The sequence below is a fragment of the Lampetra fluviatilis genome, unplaced genomic scaffold, assembly GCF_964198595.1.
Source record: "Lampetra fluviatilis unplaced genomic scaffold, kcLamFluv1.1 SCAFFOLD_385, whole genome shotgun sequence".
Classification (NCBI taxonomy): domain Eukaryota; kingdom Metazoa; phylum Chordata; class Hyperoartia; order Petromyzontiformes; family Petromyzontidae; genus Lampetra; species Lampetra fluviatilis.
In genome coordinates, this window is record NW_027620864.1 from 43,949 (window position 1) to 65,000 (window position 21,052).

The 21,052-nt window shown below is 57.6% G+C and overlaps 1 protein-coding gene across 1 annotated transcript in view; it reads right to left on the minus strand.

Annotated features, from left to right (window-relative positions):
* Positions 1-21,052, minus strand: part of LOC144954451 (solute carrier family 12 member 5-like) — an 84,676-nt gene that overhangs the window by 41,240 nt on the left and 22,384 nt on the right. The window contains exons 8-13 of the mRNA XM_078884953.1: positions 14,802-14,976; positions 10,529-10,647; positions 6,584-6,682; positions 4,083-4,202; positions 3,328-3,432; positions 2,281-2,449 (exon numbers count right to left, since the gene is read on the minus strand). Of these exons, the coding sequence (XP_078741079.1) occupies positions 2,281-2,449; positions 3,328-3,432; positions 4,083-4,202; positions 6,584-6,682; positions 10,529-10,647; positions 14,802-14,976 (787 nt within the window). The remainder of the gene's footprint in view (positions 1-2,280; positions 2,450-3,327; positions 3,433-4,082; positions 4,203-6,583; positions 6,683-10,528; positions 10,648-14,801; positions 14,977-21,052) is intronic.

Genomic DNA, 21,052 nt, shown 5'->3' on the forward strand with positions numbered 1-21,052 from the left:
GGAGGGGGAGGGGGGAGTGGGGGTAAGGGGGAGGGGGGAAGGGGGGGAGGGGGTAAGGGGGTAAGGGGGAGGGGGGAGTGGGGGTAAGGGGGAGGGGGGAGTGGGGGTAAGGGGGTAAGGGGGGGAGGGGAGGGGGGAGTGCGGGTAAGGGGGAGGGGATAAGGGGGAGGGGGTAAGGGGGGGAGGGGGAGGGGGGAGTGGGGGTAAGGGGGAGGGGGTAAGGGGGGGAGGGGAGGGGGGGGAGGGGGGAGTGGGGGTAAGGGGGTGTGGGGGTAAGGGGGAGGGGGAAAGGGGGGGAGGGGGAGGGGGAAAGGGGGGGAGGGGGAGGGGGGAGTGGGGGTAAGGGGGAGTGGGGGTAAGGGGGAGGGGGAAAGGGGGGGAGGGGGAGGGGGAAAGGGGGGGAGGGGGAGGGGGAAAGGGGGTAAGGGGGAGGGGGAAAGGGGGGGAGGGGGAGGGGGGTGTGGGGGTAAGGGGGAGGGGGAGGGGGGAGTGGGGGTAAGGGGGTGTGGGGGTAAGGGGGAGGGGGAAAGGGGGGGGAGGGGGAGGGGGTAAGGGGGAGGGGGGTTTCGAGGTCATTTTGGGAGAGAAATCAGGAGAGGGGGAGATTGGAGCTGACCCTGCAGGTAGCGTTGGAGGTGGTGGTGGAGGTGGCGGTGGAGGTGGCGGTGGTGGTGGAGGTAGCAGTGGTGGAGGTGGTGGTGGTGGTGGAGCTAGCTAGCTAGCGGTGGTGGTGGTGGAGCTTCTGGTGGTGGAGCTAGCGGTGGTGGTGGTGGTGGAGCTAGCTAGCTAGAGGTGGTGGTGGTGGAGCTAGCGGTGGTGGTGGTGGTGGAGCTAGCGGTGGTGGTGGTGGTGGAGCTAGCGGTGGTGGTGGTGGAGCTAGCTAGCTAGCTAGCGGTGGTGGTGGAGCTGCTGGTGGAGCTATCCGAGTGTCCACCCCTGCTCACCTGCTCGGCGCCCTGCACCTCGCGGTAGCTCTGCAGGTAGGTGGTGGTGGAGCTGCTAGTGGTGGTGGTGGTGGTGGTGGAGCTAGCTGGTGGTGGTGGAGCTGGTGGTGGAGCTAGCTGGTGGTGGAGCTAGCGGTGGTGGTGGTGGAGCTAGCCGAGTGTCCACCTGCCCTCACCTGCTCCGCGCCCTGCCCCTCGCCCTGCCCCTCGCGATGGCTGTGCAGGTAGCTAGCGGTGGTGGAGCTAGCGGTGGTGGAGCTAGCGGTGGTGGTGGTGGTGGAGCTAGCTAGCAAGCGGTGGTGGAGCTAGCTAGCTGGTGGTGGAGCTGGTGGTGGAGCTAGCTAGCTGGCTGGAGCTATCCGAGTGTCCACCTCTGCTCACCTGCTCGGTGCCCTGCACCTCGCGGTGGCTCTGCAGGTAGGCGGTGGTGGAGCTAGCTGATGGTGGAGCTGGTGGTGGAGCTAGCTGGTGGTGGAGCTGGTGGTGGAGCTAGCTGGTGGTGGAGCTAGCTAGCGGTGGTGGAGCTAGCTGGTGGTGGAGCTAGCTGGTGGTGGAGCTGCTGGTGGAGCTAGCTAGCTGGTGGTAGAGCTAGCGGTGGTGGTGGAGCTAGCTGGTGGAGCTGGTGGAGTTATCCGAGTGTCCACCTCTGCTCACCTGCTCGGCGCCCTGCACCTCGCGGTAGCTCTGCAGGTAGGTGGTGGTGGAGCTGCTAGTGGTGGTAGTGGTGGTGGTGGAGCTAGCTGGTGGTGGTGGAACTGGTGGTGGAGCTAGCTGGTGGTGGAGCTAGCGGTGGTGGTGGTGGTGGTGGAGCTAGCTAGCTGGTGGAGGTGGAGCTAGCTGGTGGTGGTGGAGCTAGCCGAGTGTCCACCTGCCCTCACCTGCTCCGCGCCCTGCACCTCGCGGTGGCTGTGCAGGTAGCTAGCGGTGGTGGAGCTAGCGGTGGTGGTGGTGATGGTGGAGCTAGCTAGCTAGCGGTGGTGGAGCTAGCTAGCTGGTGGTGGAGCTGGTGGTGGAGCTAGCTGGTGGTGGAGCTGGTGGTGGAACTAGCTAGCGGTGGTGGAGCTAGCTGGTGGTGGAGCTGGTGGTGGAGCTAGCTGGTGGTGGAGCTGGTGGTGGAGCTAGCTAGCGGTGGTGGAGCTAGCTGGTGGTGGAGCTAGCTAGCGGTGGTGGAGCTAGCTAGCGGTGGTGGAGCTAGCTGGTGGTGGAGCTGGTGGTGGAGCTAGCTAGCGGTGGTGGAGCTGCTGGTGGAGCTAGCTAGCTGGTGGTGGAGCTAGCGGTGGTGGTGGAGCTAGCTGGTGGAGCTGGTGGAGTTATCCGAGTGTCCACCTCTGCTCACCTGCTCGGCGCCCTGCACCTCGCGGTGGCTGTGCAGGTAGGCGCCCTGCAGCACAGAGCCCACGATGAGGAGGCCCTTGCCGGCTTTGAGCTGCGAGGCGAAGCTCAGCAGGCGCTCGTTCTTCACCTGCAGCTCCGCGTCCAGCTTCAGCAGCACCAGCAGCTGGGGCCTGTGGGGTCACGGGGTCACGTTGGGGGTCATGGGGTCACGTTGGGGGTCAGCATTGGGGGTCACGGGGTCGCATTGGCGAAGCTCAGCAGGCGCTCGTTCTTCACCTGCAGCTCCGCATCGAGCTTCAGCAGCACCAGCAGCTGGGGCCTGGCGAGGTCGGGGGTCATGGGGTCACGTCGGGGGTCACGGGGTCACGTTGGGGGTCACGTTGGGGGTCATGGGGTCACGTTGGGGGTCAGCATTGAGGGTCACGGGGTCGCATTGGCGAAGCTCAGCAGGCGCTCGTTCTTCACCTGCAGCTCCGCGTCCAGCTTCAGCAGCACCAGCAGCTGGGGCCTGCGGGGTCGGGGGTCAGTGTTGGGGGTCATGGGGTCACGTTGGGGATCATGGGATCACGTTGGGGGTCAGCGTCGGGGGTCATGGGGTCACGTTGGGGGTCGCGAGGTCAGCATTGGGGGTCGGCGTTGGGGGTCACGGGGTCAGCTTTGGGGGGTCGTGGTGGTAGTGATTGTTGTTGTGTTGGTGGAGGTGGTTGTGGTGGTGGTGGTTGTGGTGGTTGTTGTTGTGGTGGTGGTTGTGGTGTTTGTTGTTGTGGTGGTGGAGCTGGTTGTGGTGGTGGAGGTGGTTGTGGTGGTGGTGGTTGTAGTGGTTGTGATGGTTGTGGTTGTAGTGGTTGTGGTTGTGGTGGTTGTGGTGGTTGTGGTGGTTGTGGTGGTTGTGGTGGTTGTGGTTGTGGTTGTTGTGGTGGTGGTGGTGGTTGTGGTTGGTTGTGGTGGTTGTGGTGGTGGTTGTGGTGGTTGTGGTGGTGGTTGTGGTGGTTGTGGTAGTTGTGGTGGTTGTGGTGGTGGTTGTGGTGGTGGTTGTGGTCGTCGTCACCTCCAGTTCTTGGTGTGTGGAGGTCCCTCTTCCAAGCGCAGCAGAGCAAAGCGAGCGGCACTCAGGGACAGACCGCGGATACCATCACCCCACTCCTTCTCCGCCCTGCACAACAACAACAACCACAACCACAACAACAACCACAACAACAACCACAACAACATCAACCACAACCACCACATGACAGTAAGCAGAGCAAAGCGAGCGGCACTCAGGGACAGACCGCGGATACCATCACCCCACTCCTTCTCCGCCCTGCACAACAACAACAACCACAACCACCACAACAACCACAACAACAACCACAACCACGATATCAACCACAACCACCACATGACCACAACACCGAGCGGTGGTTGTGTCTGGATGACCTCTGACCCGTGTGTCCAGTGAGTGATTGAGTGGTTGGATGGCTGGGTGAGCGGGTGAGTGAGTGGGTGGGTGGGTGAGCGAGTGGCTGTTTGAGTGGATGAGTGGATGCGTGGGTGAGTGGGTGAGCGAGCGAGTGGGTGAGTGAGTAGGTGAGTGAGTAGGTGAGCGAGTGGGTGGGTGAGCGAGTGGGTGGGTGAGCGAGTGGGTGGGGGAGCGAGTGGATGGGGGAGCGAGTGGGTGGGTGAGTGGGTGAGCGAGCGAGTGAGTGGGCGAGCGAGTGGGTGAGTGGATGTGTGAGTGAGTGGGTGGGTGAGCGAGTGAGTGGATGAGCGAGTGCTTGGGAGGTTTGAGCGGGCGAGCGTGCGCGGGTCAGTGGCGCTCACCCGCGGTATTCGATGTACTTGTAGATCATTCCGGCGATGGTCATGGCGACGAGAGCGTAGTACCAGGACGAGATGAACATCAGCGACAGGCAGATGCTCATGCCCAGGAACGACAGCGCCCTGTGCAACAGCCACGAGCACACAACCACAGCGAGCACACAAGCACAGCGACACATTCCCCGGGGGGAACTCGGGAGGGCGGTCTGTGAGACCCGCCGTGAGGGCTGAGCGACACAGGTCGCAAACGGGTTTTGATTCCTTACCCGTACCCGGCCGTACCTGTACCCTACCCGTACCCTACCCGTACCCGTACCCGGCCGCACCAGGGTCGCAAACGGGTACCCGTACCCGGCCGTACCCTACCCGTACACTACCCGTACCCTACCCGTACCCGGCCGTACCCGTACCCTACCCTACCCATACCCGACCGTACCCTACCCGTACCTGTACCCTACCCGTACCCTACCCGTACCCGGCCGTACCCGTACCCTACCCTACCCATACCCGACCGTACCCTACCCGTACCTGTACCCTACCCGTACACTACCCGTACCCTACCCGTACCCTACCCATACCCGGCCGTACCCTACCCGTACCCTACCCGTACCCTACCCGTACCCGGCCGTACCCGGCCGTACCCTACCCGTACCCTACCCGTACCCTACCCGTACCCGGCCGTACCCTACCCGTACCCGGCCGTACCCTACCCGTACCCTACCCGTACCCTACCCGTACCCGGCCGTACCCTACCCGTACCCTACCCGTACCCTACCCGTACCCTACCCGTACCCTACCCGTACCCGGCCGTACCCTACCCGTACCCTACCCATACCCTACCCGTACCCGGCCGTACCCTACCCGTACCCTACCCGTACCCTACCCGTACCCGGCCGTACCCTACCCGTACCCTACCCGTACCCTACCCGTACCCTACCCGTACCCTACCCGTACCCGGCCGTACCCTACCCGTACCCTACCCGTACCCGGCCGTACCCTACCCGTACCCTACCCGTACCCTACCCTTACCCTACCCGTACCCTACCCTACCCGTACCCTACCCATACCCTACCCGTACCCTACCCGTACCCTACCCGTACCTGTACCCTACCCGTACCCTACCCGTACCCTACCCGTACCCTACCCGTACCCGGCCGTACCCTACCCGTACCCTACCCGTACCCGGCCGTACCCTACCCGTACCCTACCCGTACCCTACCCGTACCCTACCCGTACCCGGCCGTACCCGTACCCTACCCTACCCGTACCCTACCCGTACCCTACCCATACCCTACCCGTACCCTACCCGTACCCTACCCATACCCTACCCGTACCCTACCCGTACCCGTACCCTACCCGTACCCTACCCGTACCCTACCCGTACCCTACCCGTACCCGGCCGTACCCTACCCGTACCCTACCCGTACCCGGCCGTACCCTACCCGTACCCTACCCGTACCCTACCCGTACCCTACCCGTACCCGGCCGTACCCGTACCCTACCCTACCCGTACCCTACCCGTACCCTACCCATACCCTACCCGTACCCTACCCGTACCCTACCCATACCCTACCCGTACCCTACCCGTACCCGTACCCTACCCGTACCCTACCCGTACCCTACCCGTACCCTACCCGTACCCTACCCGTACCCGGCCGTACCCTACCCGTACCCTACCCGTACCCGGCCGTACCCGTACCCTACCCGTACCCTACCCGTACCCTACCCGTACCCGGCCATACCCTACCCGTACCCTACCCATACCCTACCCGTACCCTACCCGTACCCTACCCGTACCCGGCCATACCCTACCCGTACCCGTACCCTACCCATACCCTACCCGTACCCTACCCGTACCCTACCCGTACCCTACCCGTACCCGGCCATACCCTACCCGTACCCGTACCCTACCCGTACCCTACCCGTACCCTACCCGTACCCTACCCGTACCCTACCCGTACCCGGCCATACCCTACCCGTACCCGTACCCTACCCGTACCCTACCCGTACCCTACCCGTACCCTACCCGTACCCGGCTGGGTACGGGTAGGGTACGGTGGTTGTGGTGGTTGTGGTGGTGGTTGTTGCATCACCAGTGGTAGTATTTGAAGCGTGGTGGTTGTGGTGGTTGTTGTTGTGGTTGTTGTGGTTGTGGTGGTGGTGGTTGTGGTGGTTGTTGTTGTGGTTGTTGTGGTTGTTGTTGTGGTGGTTGTGGTGGTTGTTGTTGTGGTTGTTGTGGTTGTGGTTGTTGTGGTTGTGGTGGTGGTTGTTGTTGTGGTTGTTGTTGTATCACCAGTGGTAGTATTTGAAGCGAGGTGGTTGTGGTGGTTGTGGTGGTTGTTGTTGTGGTGGTTGTTGTTGTGGTTGTTGTTGTGGTGGTGGTGGTGGTTGTTGTGGTGGTTGTTGTTGCATCACCAGTGGTAGTATTTGAAGCGAGGTGGTTGTGGTGGTTGTGGTGGTTGTTGTTGTGGTGGTGGTTGTTGTGGTGGTTGTTGTTGCATCACCAGTGGTAGTATTTGAAGCGAGGTCTCCAGTTGGGGGTGCGTAGCAGCGTCTGCACTGCGCAGGCCAAGTTCACGAACATGTAGCACATGAGGAAGAACCTGCAACCACAACGCAACCACAACGCAACCACAACGCAACCACAACGCAACAACATCGCAACAACATCGCAACAACATCGCAACAACATCGCAACCACATCGCAACAACATCGCAACCACAACGCAACAACATCGCAACCACATCGCAACAACATCTCAACCACATCGCAACCACAACGCAACCACATCGCAACAACATCGCAACCACAACGCAACAACATCGCAACAACAACGCAACAACATCGCAACAACATCTCAACCACATCGCAACCACAACGCAACCACATCGCAACAACATCGCAACCACAACGCAACAACATCGCAACAACATCGCAACCACAACGCAACCACATCGCAACCACATCGCAACCACATCGCAACAACATCGCAACCACAACGCAACCACATCGCAACCACAACGCAATCCACGTCGCAACAACAACGCAACAACATCGCAACCACAACGCAACAACATCGCAACAACATCGCAACCACATCGCAACAACATCGCAACCACAACGCAACCACATCGCAACCACATCGCAACAACAACGCAACAACATCGCAACAACATCGCAACAACATCGCAACCACAACGCAACAACATCGCAACCACAACGCAACAACATCGCAACCACAACGCAACCACATCGCAACAACAACGCAACCACATCGCAACAACATCGCAACAACATCGCAACAACAACGCAACCACAACGCAACAACATCGCAACAACAACGCAACCACAACGCAACAACATCGCAACCACATCGCAACAACAACGCAACAACAACGCAACAACATCGCAACAACATCGCAACAACATCGCAACAACATCGCAACAACAACGCAACAACAACGCAACAACATCGCAACAACATCGCAACCCACGTGGCAAATCCGCATCGCAGGTGGTGGTGGTGGCGGTTGTGGTTGCCGTGGTGGTGGCGATTGGTGAGTGAATGAGCGAGCGAGCGTGTGAGCGTGTGGGTGAGCGAGCGTGTGGGTGAGCGTGTGGGTGAGCGAGCGTGTGGGTGAGCGTGTGGTTGAGCGGGTGAGCGTGTGGGTGAGTGAGCGAGCGTGTGAGCGTACGGGTGAGCGTGTGGGTGAGTGAGAGTGTGGGTGAGCGTGTGGGTGAGCGTGTGGGTGAGCGAGCGTGTGGGTGAGCGTGTGGGTGAGCGAGCGTGTGGGTGAGCGTGTGTGTGAGCGAGCGTGTGGGTGAGCGAGCGTGTGGGTGAGCGAGCGTGTGGGTGAGCGTGTGGGTGAGCGAGCGTGTGGGTGAGCGTGTGGGTGAGTGAGCGTGTGGGTGAGCGTGTGTGTGAGCGAGCGTGTGGGTGAGCGAGCGTGTGGGTGAGCGTGTGTGTGAGCGAGCATGTGAGCGTGTGAGTGAGCGTGTGGGTGAGTGAGCGAGCGTGTGAGCGTGTGGGTGAGTGAGCGAGCCGGTGAGCGAGTGAGCGTGTGGATGAGCGAGCGGGTGAGCGAGCGTGTGGGTGAGTGAGCGTGTGGGTGAGCATGTGAGTGAGCGTGTGAGTGAGCGTGTGGGTGAGCGAGCGGGTGAGCGGGCGGGCGAGCGAACGTGTGTGTGAGCGTGTGGGTGAGCGTGTGGGTGAGCGTGTGTGTGAGCGTGTGGGTGAGCGTGTGGGTGAGCGTGTGGGTGAGCGTGTGGGTGAGTGTGTGTGTGAGCGTGTGGGTGAGCGTGTGGGTGAGCGTGTGGGTGAGCGTGTGGGTGAGCGTGTGTGTGAGCGTGTGTGTGAGCGTGTGTGTGAGCGTGTGGGTGAGCGTGTGAGTGAGCGTGTGGGTGAGCGAGCGGGTGAGCGGGCGGGCGAGCGAACGTGTGGGTGAGCGTGTGGGTGAGCGTGTGTGTGAGCGTGTGGGTGAGCGTGTGGGTGAGCGTGTGGGTGAGCGTGTGGGTGAGTGTGTGGGTGAGTGTGTGGGTGAGCGTGTGGGTGAGCGTGTGGGTGAGCGTGTGGGTGAGCGTGTGTGTGAGCGTGTGTGTGAGCGTGTGTGTGAGCGTGTGGGTGAGCGTGTGTGTGAGCGTGTGGGTGAGCGTGTGGGTGAGCGTGTGTGTGAGCGTGTGGGTGAGCGTGTGGGTGAGCGTGTGTGTGAGCGTGTGGGTGAGCGTGTGGGTGAGCGTGTGGGTGAGCGTGTGGGTGAGCGTGCGTGTGAGCGTGCGTGTGAGCGTGCGGGTGAGCGTGTGGGTGAGCGTGTGGGTGAGCGTGTGGGTGAGCGTGTGGGTGAGTGTGTGTGTGAGCGTGTGGGTGAGCGTGTGGGTGAGCGTGTGGGTGAGCGTGTGTGTGAGCGTGTGTGTGAGCGTGCGTGTGAGCGTGTGTGTGAGCGTGTGGGTGAGCGTGTGGGTGAGCGTGTGGGTGAGCGTGTGTGTGAGCGTGTGTGTGAGCGTGTGTGTGAGCGTGTGTGTGAGCGTGTGGGTGAGCGTGTGTGTGAGCGTGTGGGTGAGCGTGTGGGTGAGCGTGTGGGTGAGCGTGTGGGTGAGCGTGTGTGTGAGCGTGTGTGTGAGCGTGTGGGTGAGCGTGTGGGTGAGCGTGTGGGTGAGCGTGTGTGTGAGCGTGTGGGTGAGCGTGTGGGTGAGCGTGTGGGTGAGCGTGTGGGTGAGCGTGTGTGTGAGCGTGTGGGTGAGCGTGTGGGTGAGTGTGTGTGTGAGCGTGTGTGTGAGCGTGTGGGTGAGCGTGTGGGTGAGCGTGTGGGTGAGCGTGTGTGTGAGTGTGTGTGTGAGCGTGTGGGTGAGCGTGTGTGTGAGCGTGTGTGTGAGCGTGTGTGTGAGTGTGTGTGTGAGCGTGTGGGTGAGCGTGTGGGTGAGCGTGTGGGTGAGCGTGTGGGTGAGCGTGTGGGTGAGCGTGTGTGTGAGCGTGTGGGTGAGCGTGTGGGTGAGTGTGTGTGTGAGCGTGTGAGTGAGCGTGTGTGTGAGCGTGTGTGTGAGCGTGTGTGTGAGCGTGTGTGTGAGTGTGTGTGTGAGCGTGTGGGTGAGCGTGTGTGTGAGTGTGTGGGTGAGTGTGTGTGTGAGTGTGTGGGTGAGCGTGTGTGTGAGCGTGTGTGTGAGTGTGTGTGTGAGTGTGTGTGTGAGCGTGTGTGTGAGCGTGTGGGTGAGCGTGTGTGTGAGCGTGTGGGTGAGCGTGCGTGTGAGCGTGTGTGTGAGCGTGTGGGTGAGCGTGTGTGTGAGCGTGTGGGTGAGCGTGTGGGTGAGCGTGTGGGTGAGCGTGTGGGTGAGCGTGTGGGTGAGCGTGTGTGTGAGCGTGTGTGTGAGCGTGTGGGTGAGCGTGTGTGTGAGCGTGTGTGTGAGCGTGTGGGTGAGCGTGTGTGTGAGCGTGTGGGTGAGCGTGTGGGTGAGCGTGTGTGTGAGCGTGTGTGTGAGCGTGTGTGTGAGCGTGTGGGTGAGCGTGTGTGTGAGCGTGTGGGTGAGCGTGTGGGTGAGCGTGTGTGTGAGCGTGTGGGTGAGCGTGTGTGTGAGCGTGTGGGTGAGCGTGCGGGTGAGCGTGTGGGTGAGCGTGTGGGTGAGCGTGTGGGTGAGCGTGTGGGTGAGCGTGTGGGTGAGCGTGTGGGTGAGCGTGTGTGTGAGCGTGTGGGTGAGCGTGTGTGTGAGCGTGTGGGTGAGCGTGTGTGTGAGCGTGTGTGTGAGCGTGTGTGTGAGCGTGTGGGTGAGCGTGTGTGTGAGCGTGTGGGTGAGCGTGTGGGTGAGCGTGTGGGTGAGCGTGTGTGTGTGTGTGAGCGTGTGGGTGAGCGTGTGAGTGAGCGTGTGTGTGAGCGTGCGTGTGAGCATGTGAGCGGGTGAGCAAGTGAGCATGTGGGTGAGCGAGCGGGTGAGCGAGCGGGCGGGCGAGCGAGCGTCTCACATGGAGAGGATGGGGGCCACGATGTCGAGCGAGGCGATGATGATTCCGATCTCGGCGATGCAGGCGGTGAGCAGCAGTGCCCACGTGGGCTCCCCGTTCGCCTTGCCGTGGCCAAACACCTGCAGACAGCATCGGGGACAGAGACAGCATCAGAGACAGAGACAGCATCAGAGACAGAGACAGCATCGGGGACAGAGACAGCATCGGGGACAGAGACAGCATCAGAGACAGCATGAGTGACTGGGTGAGTGGCTGGGTGAGTGACTGGGTGAGTGACTGGGAGAGTGAGTGAATGAGTGGGTGGGTGAGTGGCTGGGTGGGTGAATGAATGACTGGGTGAGTGGCTGGGTGAGTGGCTGGGTGAGTGACTGGGTGAGTGACTGGGAGAGTGAGTGAATGAGTGGGTGGGTGAGTGGCTGGGTGGGTGAATGAGTGACTGGGTGAGTGGCTGGGTGAGTGACTGGGTGAGTGACTGGGAGAGTGAGTGAATGAGTCGGTGGGTGAGTGGCTGGGTGGGTGAATGAGTGACTGGGTGAGTGGCTGGGTGAGTGACTGGGTGAGTGACTGGGAGAGTGAGTGAATGAGTGGGTGGGTGAGTGGCTGGGTGGGTGAATGAATGACTGGGTGAGTGGCTGGGTGAGTGACTGGGTGAGTGACTGGGAGAGTGAGTGAATGAGTGGGTGGGTGAGTGGCTGGGTGGGTGAATGAATGACTGGGTGAGTGGCTGGGTGAGTGACTGGGTGAGTGACTGGGAGAGTGAGTGAATGAGTGGGTGGGTGAGTGGCTGGGTGGGTGAATGAATGACTGGGTGAGTGGCTGGGTGAGTGACTGGGTGAGTGACTGGGTGAGTGACTGGGAGAGTGAGTGAATGAGTGGGTGGGTGAGTGGCTGGGTGGGTGAATGAATGACTGGGTGAGTGGCTGGGTGAGTGACTGGGTGAGTGACTGGGAGAGTGAGTGAATGAGTGGGTGGGTGAGTGGCTGGGTGGGTGAATGAATGACTGGGTGAGTGGCTGGGTGAGTGACTGGGTGAGTGACTGGGAGAGTGAGTGAATGAGTGGGTGGGTGAGTGGCTGGGTGGGTGAATGAATGACTGGGTGAGTGGCTGGGTGAGTGACTGGGTGAGTGACTGGGAGAGTGAGTGAATGAGTGGGTGGGTGAGTGGCTGGGTGGGTGAATGAATGACTGGGTGAGTGGCTGGGTGAGTGACTGGGTGAGTGACTGGGAGAGTGAGTGAATGAGTGGGTGGGTGAGTGGCTGGGTGGGTGAATGAGAGACTGGGTGAGTGGCTGGGTGAGTGACTGGGTGAGTGACTGGGAGAGTGAGTGAATGAGTGGGTGGGTGAGTGGCTGGGTGGGTGAATGAATGACTGGGTGAGTGGCTGGGTGAGTGACTGGGTGAGCGACTGGGAGAGTGAGTGAATGAGTGGGTGGGTGAGTGGCTGGGTGGGTGAATGAATGACTGGGTGAGTGGCTGGGTGAGTGACTGGGTGAGTGACTGGGAGAGTGAGTGAATGAGTGGGTGGGTGAGTGGCTGGGTGGGTGAATGAATGACTGGGTGAGTGGCTGGGTGAGTGACTGGGTGAGTGACTGGGAGAGTGAGTGAATGAGTGGGTGGGTGAGTGGCTGGGTGGGTGAATGAATGACTGGGTGAGTGGCTGGGTGAGTGACTGGGTGAGTGACTGGGAGAGTGAGTGAATGAGTGGGTGGGTGAGTGGCTGGGTGGGTGAATGAATGACTGGGTGAGTGGCTGGGTGAGTGACTGGGTGAGTGACTGGGAGAGTGAGTGAATGAGTGGGTGGGTGAGTGGCTGGGTGGGTGAATGAATGACTGGGTGAGTGGCTGGGTGAGTGACTGGGTGAGTGACTGGGAGAGTGAGTGAATGAGTGGGTGGGTGAGTGGCTGGGTGGGTGAATGAGTGACTGGGTGAGTGGCTGGGTGAGTGACTGGGTGAGTGACTGGGTGAGTGAGTGGGTGAGTAAGTGAGTGAGTGAATGAGTGAGTGAGTGAATGAGTGACTGGGTGAGTGGCTGGGTGAGTGACTGGGTGAGTGACTGGGTGAGCGAGTGGGTGAGTAAGTGAGTGAGTGAATGAGTGGGTGAGTGATTGAGTGAGTGGGTGAGTGACTGGGTGAGTGAATGAGTGACTGGGTGAGTTAATGAGTGCCTGGGTGAGTGATTGGGTGAGTGAATGAGTGACTGGGTGAGTGGCTGGGTGAGTAACTGGGTGAGTGACTGGGTGAGTGACTGGGTGAGTAACTGGGTGAGTGACTGGGTGAGTGAGCGAGTGAGTGACAAGGGTGAGTGACTGGTTGAGTGAGCTGGTGAGTGAGCCGGTGAGTGAGTGGGTGAGTGAGTGACCGGGTGAGTGAGTGAGCGGGTGGGTGAGTGACCGGGTGAGTGAGCTGGTGAGTGAGCTGGTGAGTGAGCTGGTGAGTGAGCTGGTGAGTGAGCTGGTGAGTGAGCGAGTGACCTGCAGGAACGGCACGACTTTGTCCTTGGCGATGGCCTGCAGGAGTCGTGGTGCTCCGGTGAGTGACTGGGTGGGTGACTGAGTGACTGGGTGAGTGAGCTGGTGAGTGAGTGAGTGACTGAGTGACTTGCTGAGTGAGTGGGTGAGTGAGTGACCGGGTGAGTGACTGGGTGAGTGACTGGGAGAGTGAGTGAATGAGTGGGTGGGTGAGTGGCTGGGTGGGTGAATGAGTGACTGGGTGAGTGGCTGGGTGGGTGACTGGGTGGGTGACTGGGTGAGTGAGTGGGTGAGTGACTGGGTGAATGACTGAGTGAGCTGGTGAGTGACTGAGTGAGCGAGTGACCTGTAAGAACGGCACGACATTGTCCTTGGCGATGGCCTGCAGGAGTCGAGGTGCTCCGGTGAGTGACTGGGTGGGTGACTGAGTGACTGGGTGAGTGAGCTGGTGAGTGAGTGAGTGACTGAGTGACTTGCTGAGTGAGTGGGTGAGTGAGTGACCGGGTGAGTGACTGGGTGAGTGACTGGGAGAGTGAGTGAATGAGTGGGTGGGTGAGTGGCTGGGTGGGTGAATGAGTGACTGGGTGAGTGGCTGGGTGGGTGACTGGGTGGGTGACTGGGTGAGTGAGTGGGTGAGTGACTGGGTGAATGACTGAGTGAGCTGGTGAGTGACTGAGTGAGCGAGTGACCTGTAAGAACGGCACGACATTGTCCTTGGCGATGGCCTGCAGGAGTCGAGGTGCTCCGGTGAGTGACTGGGTGGGTGACTGAGTGACTGGGTGAGTGAGCTGGTGAGTGAGCGAGTGACCTGTAAGAACGGCATGACGTTATCCTTGGCGATGGCCTGCAGGAGTCGAGGTGCTCCGGTGAGTGAGTGGGTGAGTGACTGACCGGGTGAGTGACTGAGTGGGTGAGTGACTGAGTGGGTGAGTGAATAATTGAGTAAGTGGGTGAGTGAGCGGGTGAGTGAGTAACCGGGTGGGTGAGTGACCGGGTGAGCTGGTGATTGACTGGTTGAGTGAGCGTGTGAGTGACTGGCTGAATGACTGAGTGACTGGGTGAGTGACTCAGTGATTGAGCTGGTGAGTGAGTGAGTGAGCGAGTGACCTGTAAGAACGGCACCACGTTATCCTTGGCGATGGCCTGCTGTAGTCGTGGTGCTCTGGTGAGTGACTGGCTGAGTGACTGAGTGACTGGGTGAGTGACTGAGTGAGTGACTGAGTGAGTGACTGAGTGAGTGACTGGCTGAGTGACTGAGTGACTGGGTGAGTGACTGAGTGAGTGACTGAGTGAGTGACTGGCTGAATGACTGAGTGACTGAGTGAGTGACTGAGTGAGTGACTGGCTGAGTGACTGAGTGACTGGGTGAGTGACTGAGTGAGTGACTGAGTGAGTGATTGGCTGAATGACTGAGTGACTGGGTGAGTGACTGAGTGAGTGACTGAGTGACCAGCTTAGCTGGTGACCTGTAAGGAATGGCACGACATTGTCCTTGGCGATGGCCTGCAGGAGTCGAGGTGCTCCGGTGAGTGACTGGGTGAGTAAGTGACTGGGTGAGTAAGTGACTGGGTGAGTGACTGGGTGAGTGACTGAATGATTGAGTGAGCGGGTGGATGAGTGAGTGGGTGTGTGGGTGGGTCAGTGAGTGACTGAATGAGTGACTGGGTGAGTGACTGGGTGAGTGAGTAGGTGAGTGAGTAGGTGAGGGACTGGGTGAGCGAGTGGGTGAGTGACTGAGTAAGTGGGTGACTGAGTGACTGGGTGGGTGAGTGACTGAGTGGGTGAGTGACTGAATGATCGAGTGACCTGTAAGAACGGGACGACATTGTCCTTGGCGATGGCCTGCAGGAGTCGAGGTGCTCCGGTGAGGCTCTGCAGGCCGGCTCCGCACGTTGAGAAGAAGGAGCCGATGACGATGACCCACGGGGATGGCCAGGCCAGCGTGGCCACCACCAGGTTGCCGTTCACCCCCTCGCCAAATCTACACCACAACCACAACAACCACCACCACAACCACCACAACAACCACCACAAACACAATAACAATCACCAAGTTGACGTTCACTCCCTCGCCAAATGTACAACACCACCACCACAACCACAACAACAATCACCAAGTTGACGTTCACTCCGTCGCCAAATCTACACCACCACTACCACAACAACCACCACCACAACCACAACAACAACCACCACAAACACAATAACAATCACCAAGTTGACGTTCACTCCCTCGCCAAATCTACACCACAACCACAACAACCACCACCACCACCACAACAACAACCACCACAAACACAATAACAATCACCAAGTTGCCGTTCACTCCCTCGCCAAATCTACACCACAACCACAACAACCACCACCACCACCACAACAACAACCACCACAAACACAATAACAATCACCAAGTTGCCGTTCACTCCCTCGCCAAATCTACAACACCACCACCACAGCCACAACAACCACCACAACAACCACCACAACCACAACAACAATCACCAAGTTGACGTTGACTCACTCGCCAAATCTACACCACCACCACAACCACAACCACCACAACCACAACCACCACAACCACAATAACAATCACCAAGTTGCCGTTCACTCCCTCGCCAAATCTACAACACCACCACCACAGCCACAACAACCACCACAACAACCACCACAACCACAACAACAATCACCAAGTTGACGTTGACTCACTCGCCAAATCTACACCACCACCACAACCACAACCACCACAACCACAACCACCACAACCACAACAACAACCACCACAACCACCACAACCACAACAACCACAACAACCACCAAGTTGACGTTCACTCCCTCGCCAAATCTACACCACCACCACCACAACCACCACCACCACCACAACCACCACCAAGTTGACGTTCACTCCCTGGACAAATCTACACAACCACCACAACCACCACCACCACAACAACAACCACCACAGCCACCACCACCACAACAACAACCACCACCACCACAACAACAACCACCACAGCCACCACCACCACAACAACAACCACCACAGCCACCAACACCTTATGGAGGTGTTGCTGTTCACTAACAGCTCTTCATCGCATTAACCTGTGTGTGTGTCTGTGTCTATGTGTGTGTCTGTGTCTATGTGTGTGTCTATGTGTGTGTGTCTATGTGTGTGTGTCTGTGTGTGTGTGTGTCTGTGTCTATGTGTGTGTCTGTGTCTATGTGTGTGTGTGTGTCTGTGTGTGTGTGTCTGTGTCTATGTGTGTGTCTGTGTCTATGTGTGTGTGTGTGTCTGTGTCTGTGTGTGTGTCTGTGTCTATGTGTGTGTCTGTGTCTATGTGTGTGTCTGTGTCTATGTGTGTGTCTATGTGTGTGTGTCTGTGTGTGTGTCTGTGTGTGTGTGTCTGTGTCTATGTGTGTGTCTGTGTCTATGTGTGTGTCTATGTGTGTGTGTCTGTGTCTATGTGTGTGTCTGTGTCTGTGTGTGTGTCTGTGTCTGTGTGTGTGTCTGTGTCTGTGTGTGTGTGTGTGTCTGTGTCTGTGTGTGTCTGTGTGTGTGTGTGTGTGTGTCTGTGTCTATGTGTGTGTCTATGTGTGTGTGTCTATGTGTGTGTGTGTGTCTATGTGTGTGTCTGTGTCTGTGTGTGTGTCTGTGTGTGTGTGTCTGTGTGTGTGTCTGTGTGTGTGTGTGTGTGTCTGTGTCTATGTGTGTGTCTGTGTCTATGTGTGTGTCTATGTGTGTGTGTGTGTCTATGTGTGTGTCTGTGTGTATCTGTGTGTGTGTGTGTGTCTATGTGTGTGTCTGTGTCTATGTGTGTGTCTGTGTCTATGTGTGTGTCTATGTGTGTGTGTGTGTCTGTGTGTGTGTGTGTGTCTGTGTCTATGTGTGTGTCTATGTCTATGTGTGTGTCTATGTGTGTGTCTGTGTCTATGTGTGTGTCTGTGTCTATGTGTGTGTCTATGTGTGTGTGTGTGTCTGTGTGTGTGTGTGTGTGTCTATGTCTATGTGTGTGTCTATGTGTGTGTCTGTGTCTATGTGTGTGTCTGTGTCTATGTGTGTGTCTATGTGTGTGTGTGTGTCTATGTGTGTGTCTGTGTGTATCTGTGTGTGTGTGTGTGTCTATGTGTGTGTCTGTGTCTATGTGTGTCTGTGTCTATGTGTGTGTCTGTGTCTATGTGTGTGTCTATGTGTGTGTGTGTGTCTGTGTGTGTGTGTGTGTGTCTGTGTCTATGTGTGTGTCTATGTCTATGTGTGTGTCTATGTGTGTGTCTGTGTCTATGTGTGTGTCTGTGTCTATGTGTGTGTCTATGTGTGTGTGTGTGTCTGTGTGTGTGTGTGTGTGTCTGTGTCTATGTGTGTGTCTATGTCTATGTGTGTGTCTATGTGTGTGTCTGTGTCTATGTGTGTGTCTGTGTCTATGTGTGTGTCTATGTGTGTGTGTGTGTCTGTGTGTGTGTGTGTGTGTCTGTGTCTATGTGTGTGTCTATGTCTATGTGTGTGTCTATGTGTGTGTCTGTGTCTATGTGTGTGTCTGTGTCTATGTGTGTGTCTATGTGTGTGTGTGTGTCTGTGTGTGTGTGTGTGTCTGTGTCTATGTGTGTGTCTATGTCTATGTGTGTGTCTATGTGTGTGTCTGTGTCTATGTGTGTGTCTGTGTCTATGTGTGTGTCTATGTGTGTGTGTGTGTCTGTGTGTGTGTGTGTGTGTCTGTGTCTATGTGTGTGTCTATGTCTATGTGTGTGTCTATGTGTGTGTCTGTGTCTATGTGTGTGTCTGTGTCTATGTGTGTGTCTATGTGTGTGTGTGTGTCTGTGTGTGTGTGTGTGTCTGTGTGTGTGTCTGTGTGTGTGTGTATCTGTGTGTGTGTGTGTGTGGCTGGCTGAGGTACCGGCTGTTGAGGAAGTACTGAGGGCGATCCGGAGTCTGAGACCAGGGAAGGCACCGGGCAGAGATGATCTCCCAGGCGAAATGCTGAGGGAGGGTGGCGTTTGTGCACAGACTGCCCTATATGACATCATAACAACAGTCTGGACCACTGGACGGGTTCCGCAGGACTGGAAGGATGCCCTGGTGGTCCCCCTCTTTAAGAAGGGGGACCGTACCGACTGCAACAACTACAGGGGCATCTCACTCCTCAGTGTGCCGGGTAAGGTCCTGGCAAGGATTATTCAACATCGCCTTGCTAGGCATGCTGAGGAGAGGCTTGCGGAGCCCCAATGTGGTTTCAGGAAAGGGCGGTCCTGCACAGATGCCATATTTTCTGTCCGTCTGCTACAGCAGAGGTGTAGGGAATTCCAAAAAGACCTACATCTCTGCTTTATTGACCTGGTCAAGGCCTATGATACCATCAGTAGGACTGGGCTCTGGGTTGTTCTTCGTGCTTTCGGAGTCCCTGACCCTCTGCTCACGATCATTAAGGACCTTCATGATGGTGAGCGGGCCCGGGTAAAACTACGTGGCCGGGAGTCGGAGCCTTTCCCTGTACACCTTGGGGTGCGACAGGGATGTCCTCTGGCTCCCACATTATTTAACATCTATTTCGACTGCGTAGTTCGTGAAGCCTTCAATAGCTGTACCGGGGGAATTACCATTTGGTACAGATACAATGGGAGGCTGATCGACGCCCGGGTGCGATCAAGGGATGGCTCCCTATTGGTCAACCACGTTATGTATGCCGATGATTTGGTAATAGCTGCTCATTCAGAAGAGGAGTTGGAGACGCTGCTGCTGAGACTGGAGCGTGCCACTAAGAGGTGGGGCCTTACCATCAGCCCCACCAAAACTAAGCACCTGCCTGGGTATTTTGTACCATCGGGCACTCCGCCCCCACAACTCCCAATCGGTGATGGGGCAGTTGTGGAGAGAGTAGAGAGTTTCCCATACCTGGGCAGTGTGCTCATGACCGGCTCCAGTTTATCAGCAGAGGTCTCACTCCGAATCAGTCGAGCGGCAATATCTTTTCATCGGTTGCGTAACGCTGTGTGGAAGCTACCTGGTCTGTCACTCCGCACGAAGCTTCAGGTCTTCTCGGCCACGGTCATTCCCTCCCTTCTCTACGCTTGCGAAACGTGGACCCCCCTAGTGGAGCATCTTCGCCGGTTGGAAACATTTAGGCTGGCCTGCCTACGATCCATCCTGGGTTTAACCAGGCTGGATTGTGTGAGGAGCTCACAAGTCCTTGAAAGATCTGGGCAAAGTCCCATCAGTGAGCTCCTCCGGCAGGCAAGGCTGCGTTGGCTGGGTCATGTAGCCCGCATGCCCAGCCACCGCATGCCTAAACAGCTTTTGTTCGGCCGGATCGAGGGGGCTAAACGGGCGCGGCACGGGCTAGAGAAGAGATGGAGTGATGTGGTACAGGAGGACGTGGAGCTGAGTGGACTTGCCGATGACTGGTACCAGCGGTGTCAAGATCGGCCTCAGTGGAGGAGGCTCGTGAAGGACGCTACTGGGCAGTTGGAGGCAGTCGCCCTCCAACAACAACGGAGGGCGGAGGAGCGACGCTCACACCAACGAGCGGAGCGCCGGGTGGCTAAAGCACAGCAAGTTGGCACAGTAGGGGGCACAGGTGGTGCATCAGCCAGTCATCTCGGTCATCTCGGTCAGTCGACCCGTGGCACCTGGGTCTGCCCCGTGACCTCCTGCCAGCGGGCGTTCGACACTTCACGTGGCCTCAAGGTGCACATGGCCTGGCACAAGCGTCGTGGTGACGTCACCGCCACTTAGTGGCGAATGGCGGTTGTTGTGTGTGTGTGTCTGTGTCTATGTGTGTGTCTATGTCTATGTGTGTGTCTATGTGTGTGTCTGTGTCTATGTGTGTGTCTGTGTCTATGTGTGTGTCTGTGTGTGTGTGTATCTGTGTGTGTGTGTGTGTGTCTGTGTCTATGTGTGTGTCTATGTCTATGTGTGTGTCTATGTGTGTGTCTGTGTCTATGTGTGTGTCTGTGTCTATGTGTGTGTCTATGTGTGTGTCTGTGTCTATGTGTGTGTCTGTGTCTATGTGTGTGTCTGTGTGTGTGTGTGTCTGTGTGTGTGTGTGTGTGTCTGTGTCTATGTGTGTGTCTATGTCTATGTGTGTGTCTATGTGTGTGTCTGTGTCTATGTGTGTGTCTGTGTCTATGTGTGTGTCTGTGTGTGTGTGTATCTGTGTGTGTGTGTGTCTGTGTCTATGTGTGTGTCTATGTCTATGTGTGTGTCTGTGTGTGTGTCTGTGTGTGTGTGTGTCTGTGTGTATCTGTGTGTGTGTGTGTCTGTGTCTATGTGTGTGTCTGTGTCTATGTGTGTGTCTGTGTCTATGTGTGTGTCTGTGTGTGTGTCTGTGTGTGTGTGTGTCTGTGTGTATCTGTGTGTGTGTGTGTCTGTGTCTATGTGTGTGTCTGTGTGTGTGTCTGTGTGTGTGTCTGTGTGTGTGTGTGTGTCTGTGTGTATCTGTGTGTGTGTGTGTCTGTGTCTATGTGTGTGTCTGTGTCTATGTGTGTGTCTGTGTGTGTGTGTGTCTGTGTGTATCTGTGTGTGTGTGTGTCTGTGTCTATGTGTGTGTCTGTGTGTGTGTCTGTGTGTGTGTCTGTGTGTGTGTGTGTCTGTGTGTATCTGTGTGTGTGTCTGTGTCTATGTGTGTGTCTGTGTGTGTGTCTGTGTGTGTGTGTGTCTGTGTGTATCTGTGTGTGTGTGTGTCTGTGTCTGTGTGTGTGTCTGTGTGTGTGTCTGTGTGTGTGTCTGTGTGTGTGTGTGTCTGTGTCTATGTGTGTGTGTGTCTGTGTCTATGTGTGTGTCTGTGTGTGTGTCTGTGTGTGTGTGTGTCTGTGTGTATCTGTGTGTGTGTGTGTCTGTGTCTATGTGTGTGTGTGTCTGTGTCTATGTGTGTGTCTGTGTGTGTGTCTGTGTGTGTGTGTGTCTGTGTGTATCTGTGTGTGTGTGTGTCTGTGTCTATGTGTGTGTCTGTGTGTGTGTCTGTGTGTGTGTCTGTGTGTGTGTGTGTCTGTGTGTATCTGTGTGTGTGTCTGTGTCTATGTGTGTGTCTGTGTGTGTGTCTGTGTGTGTGTGTGTCTGTGTGTATCTGTGT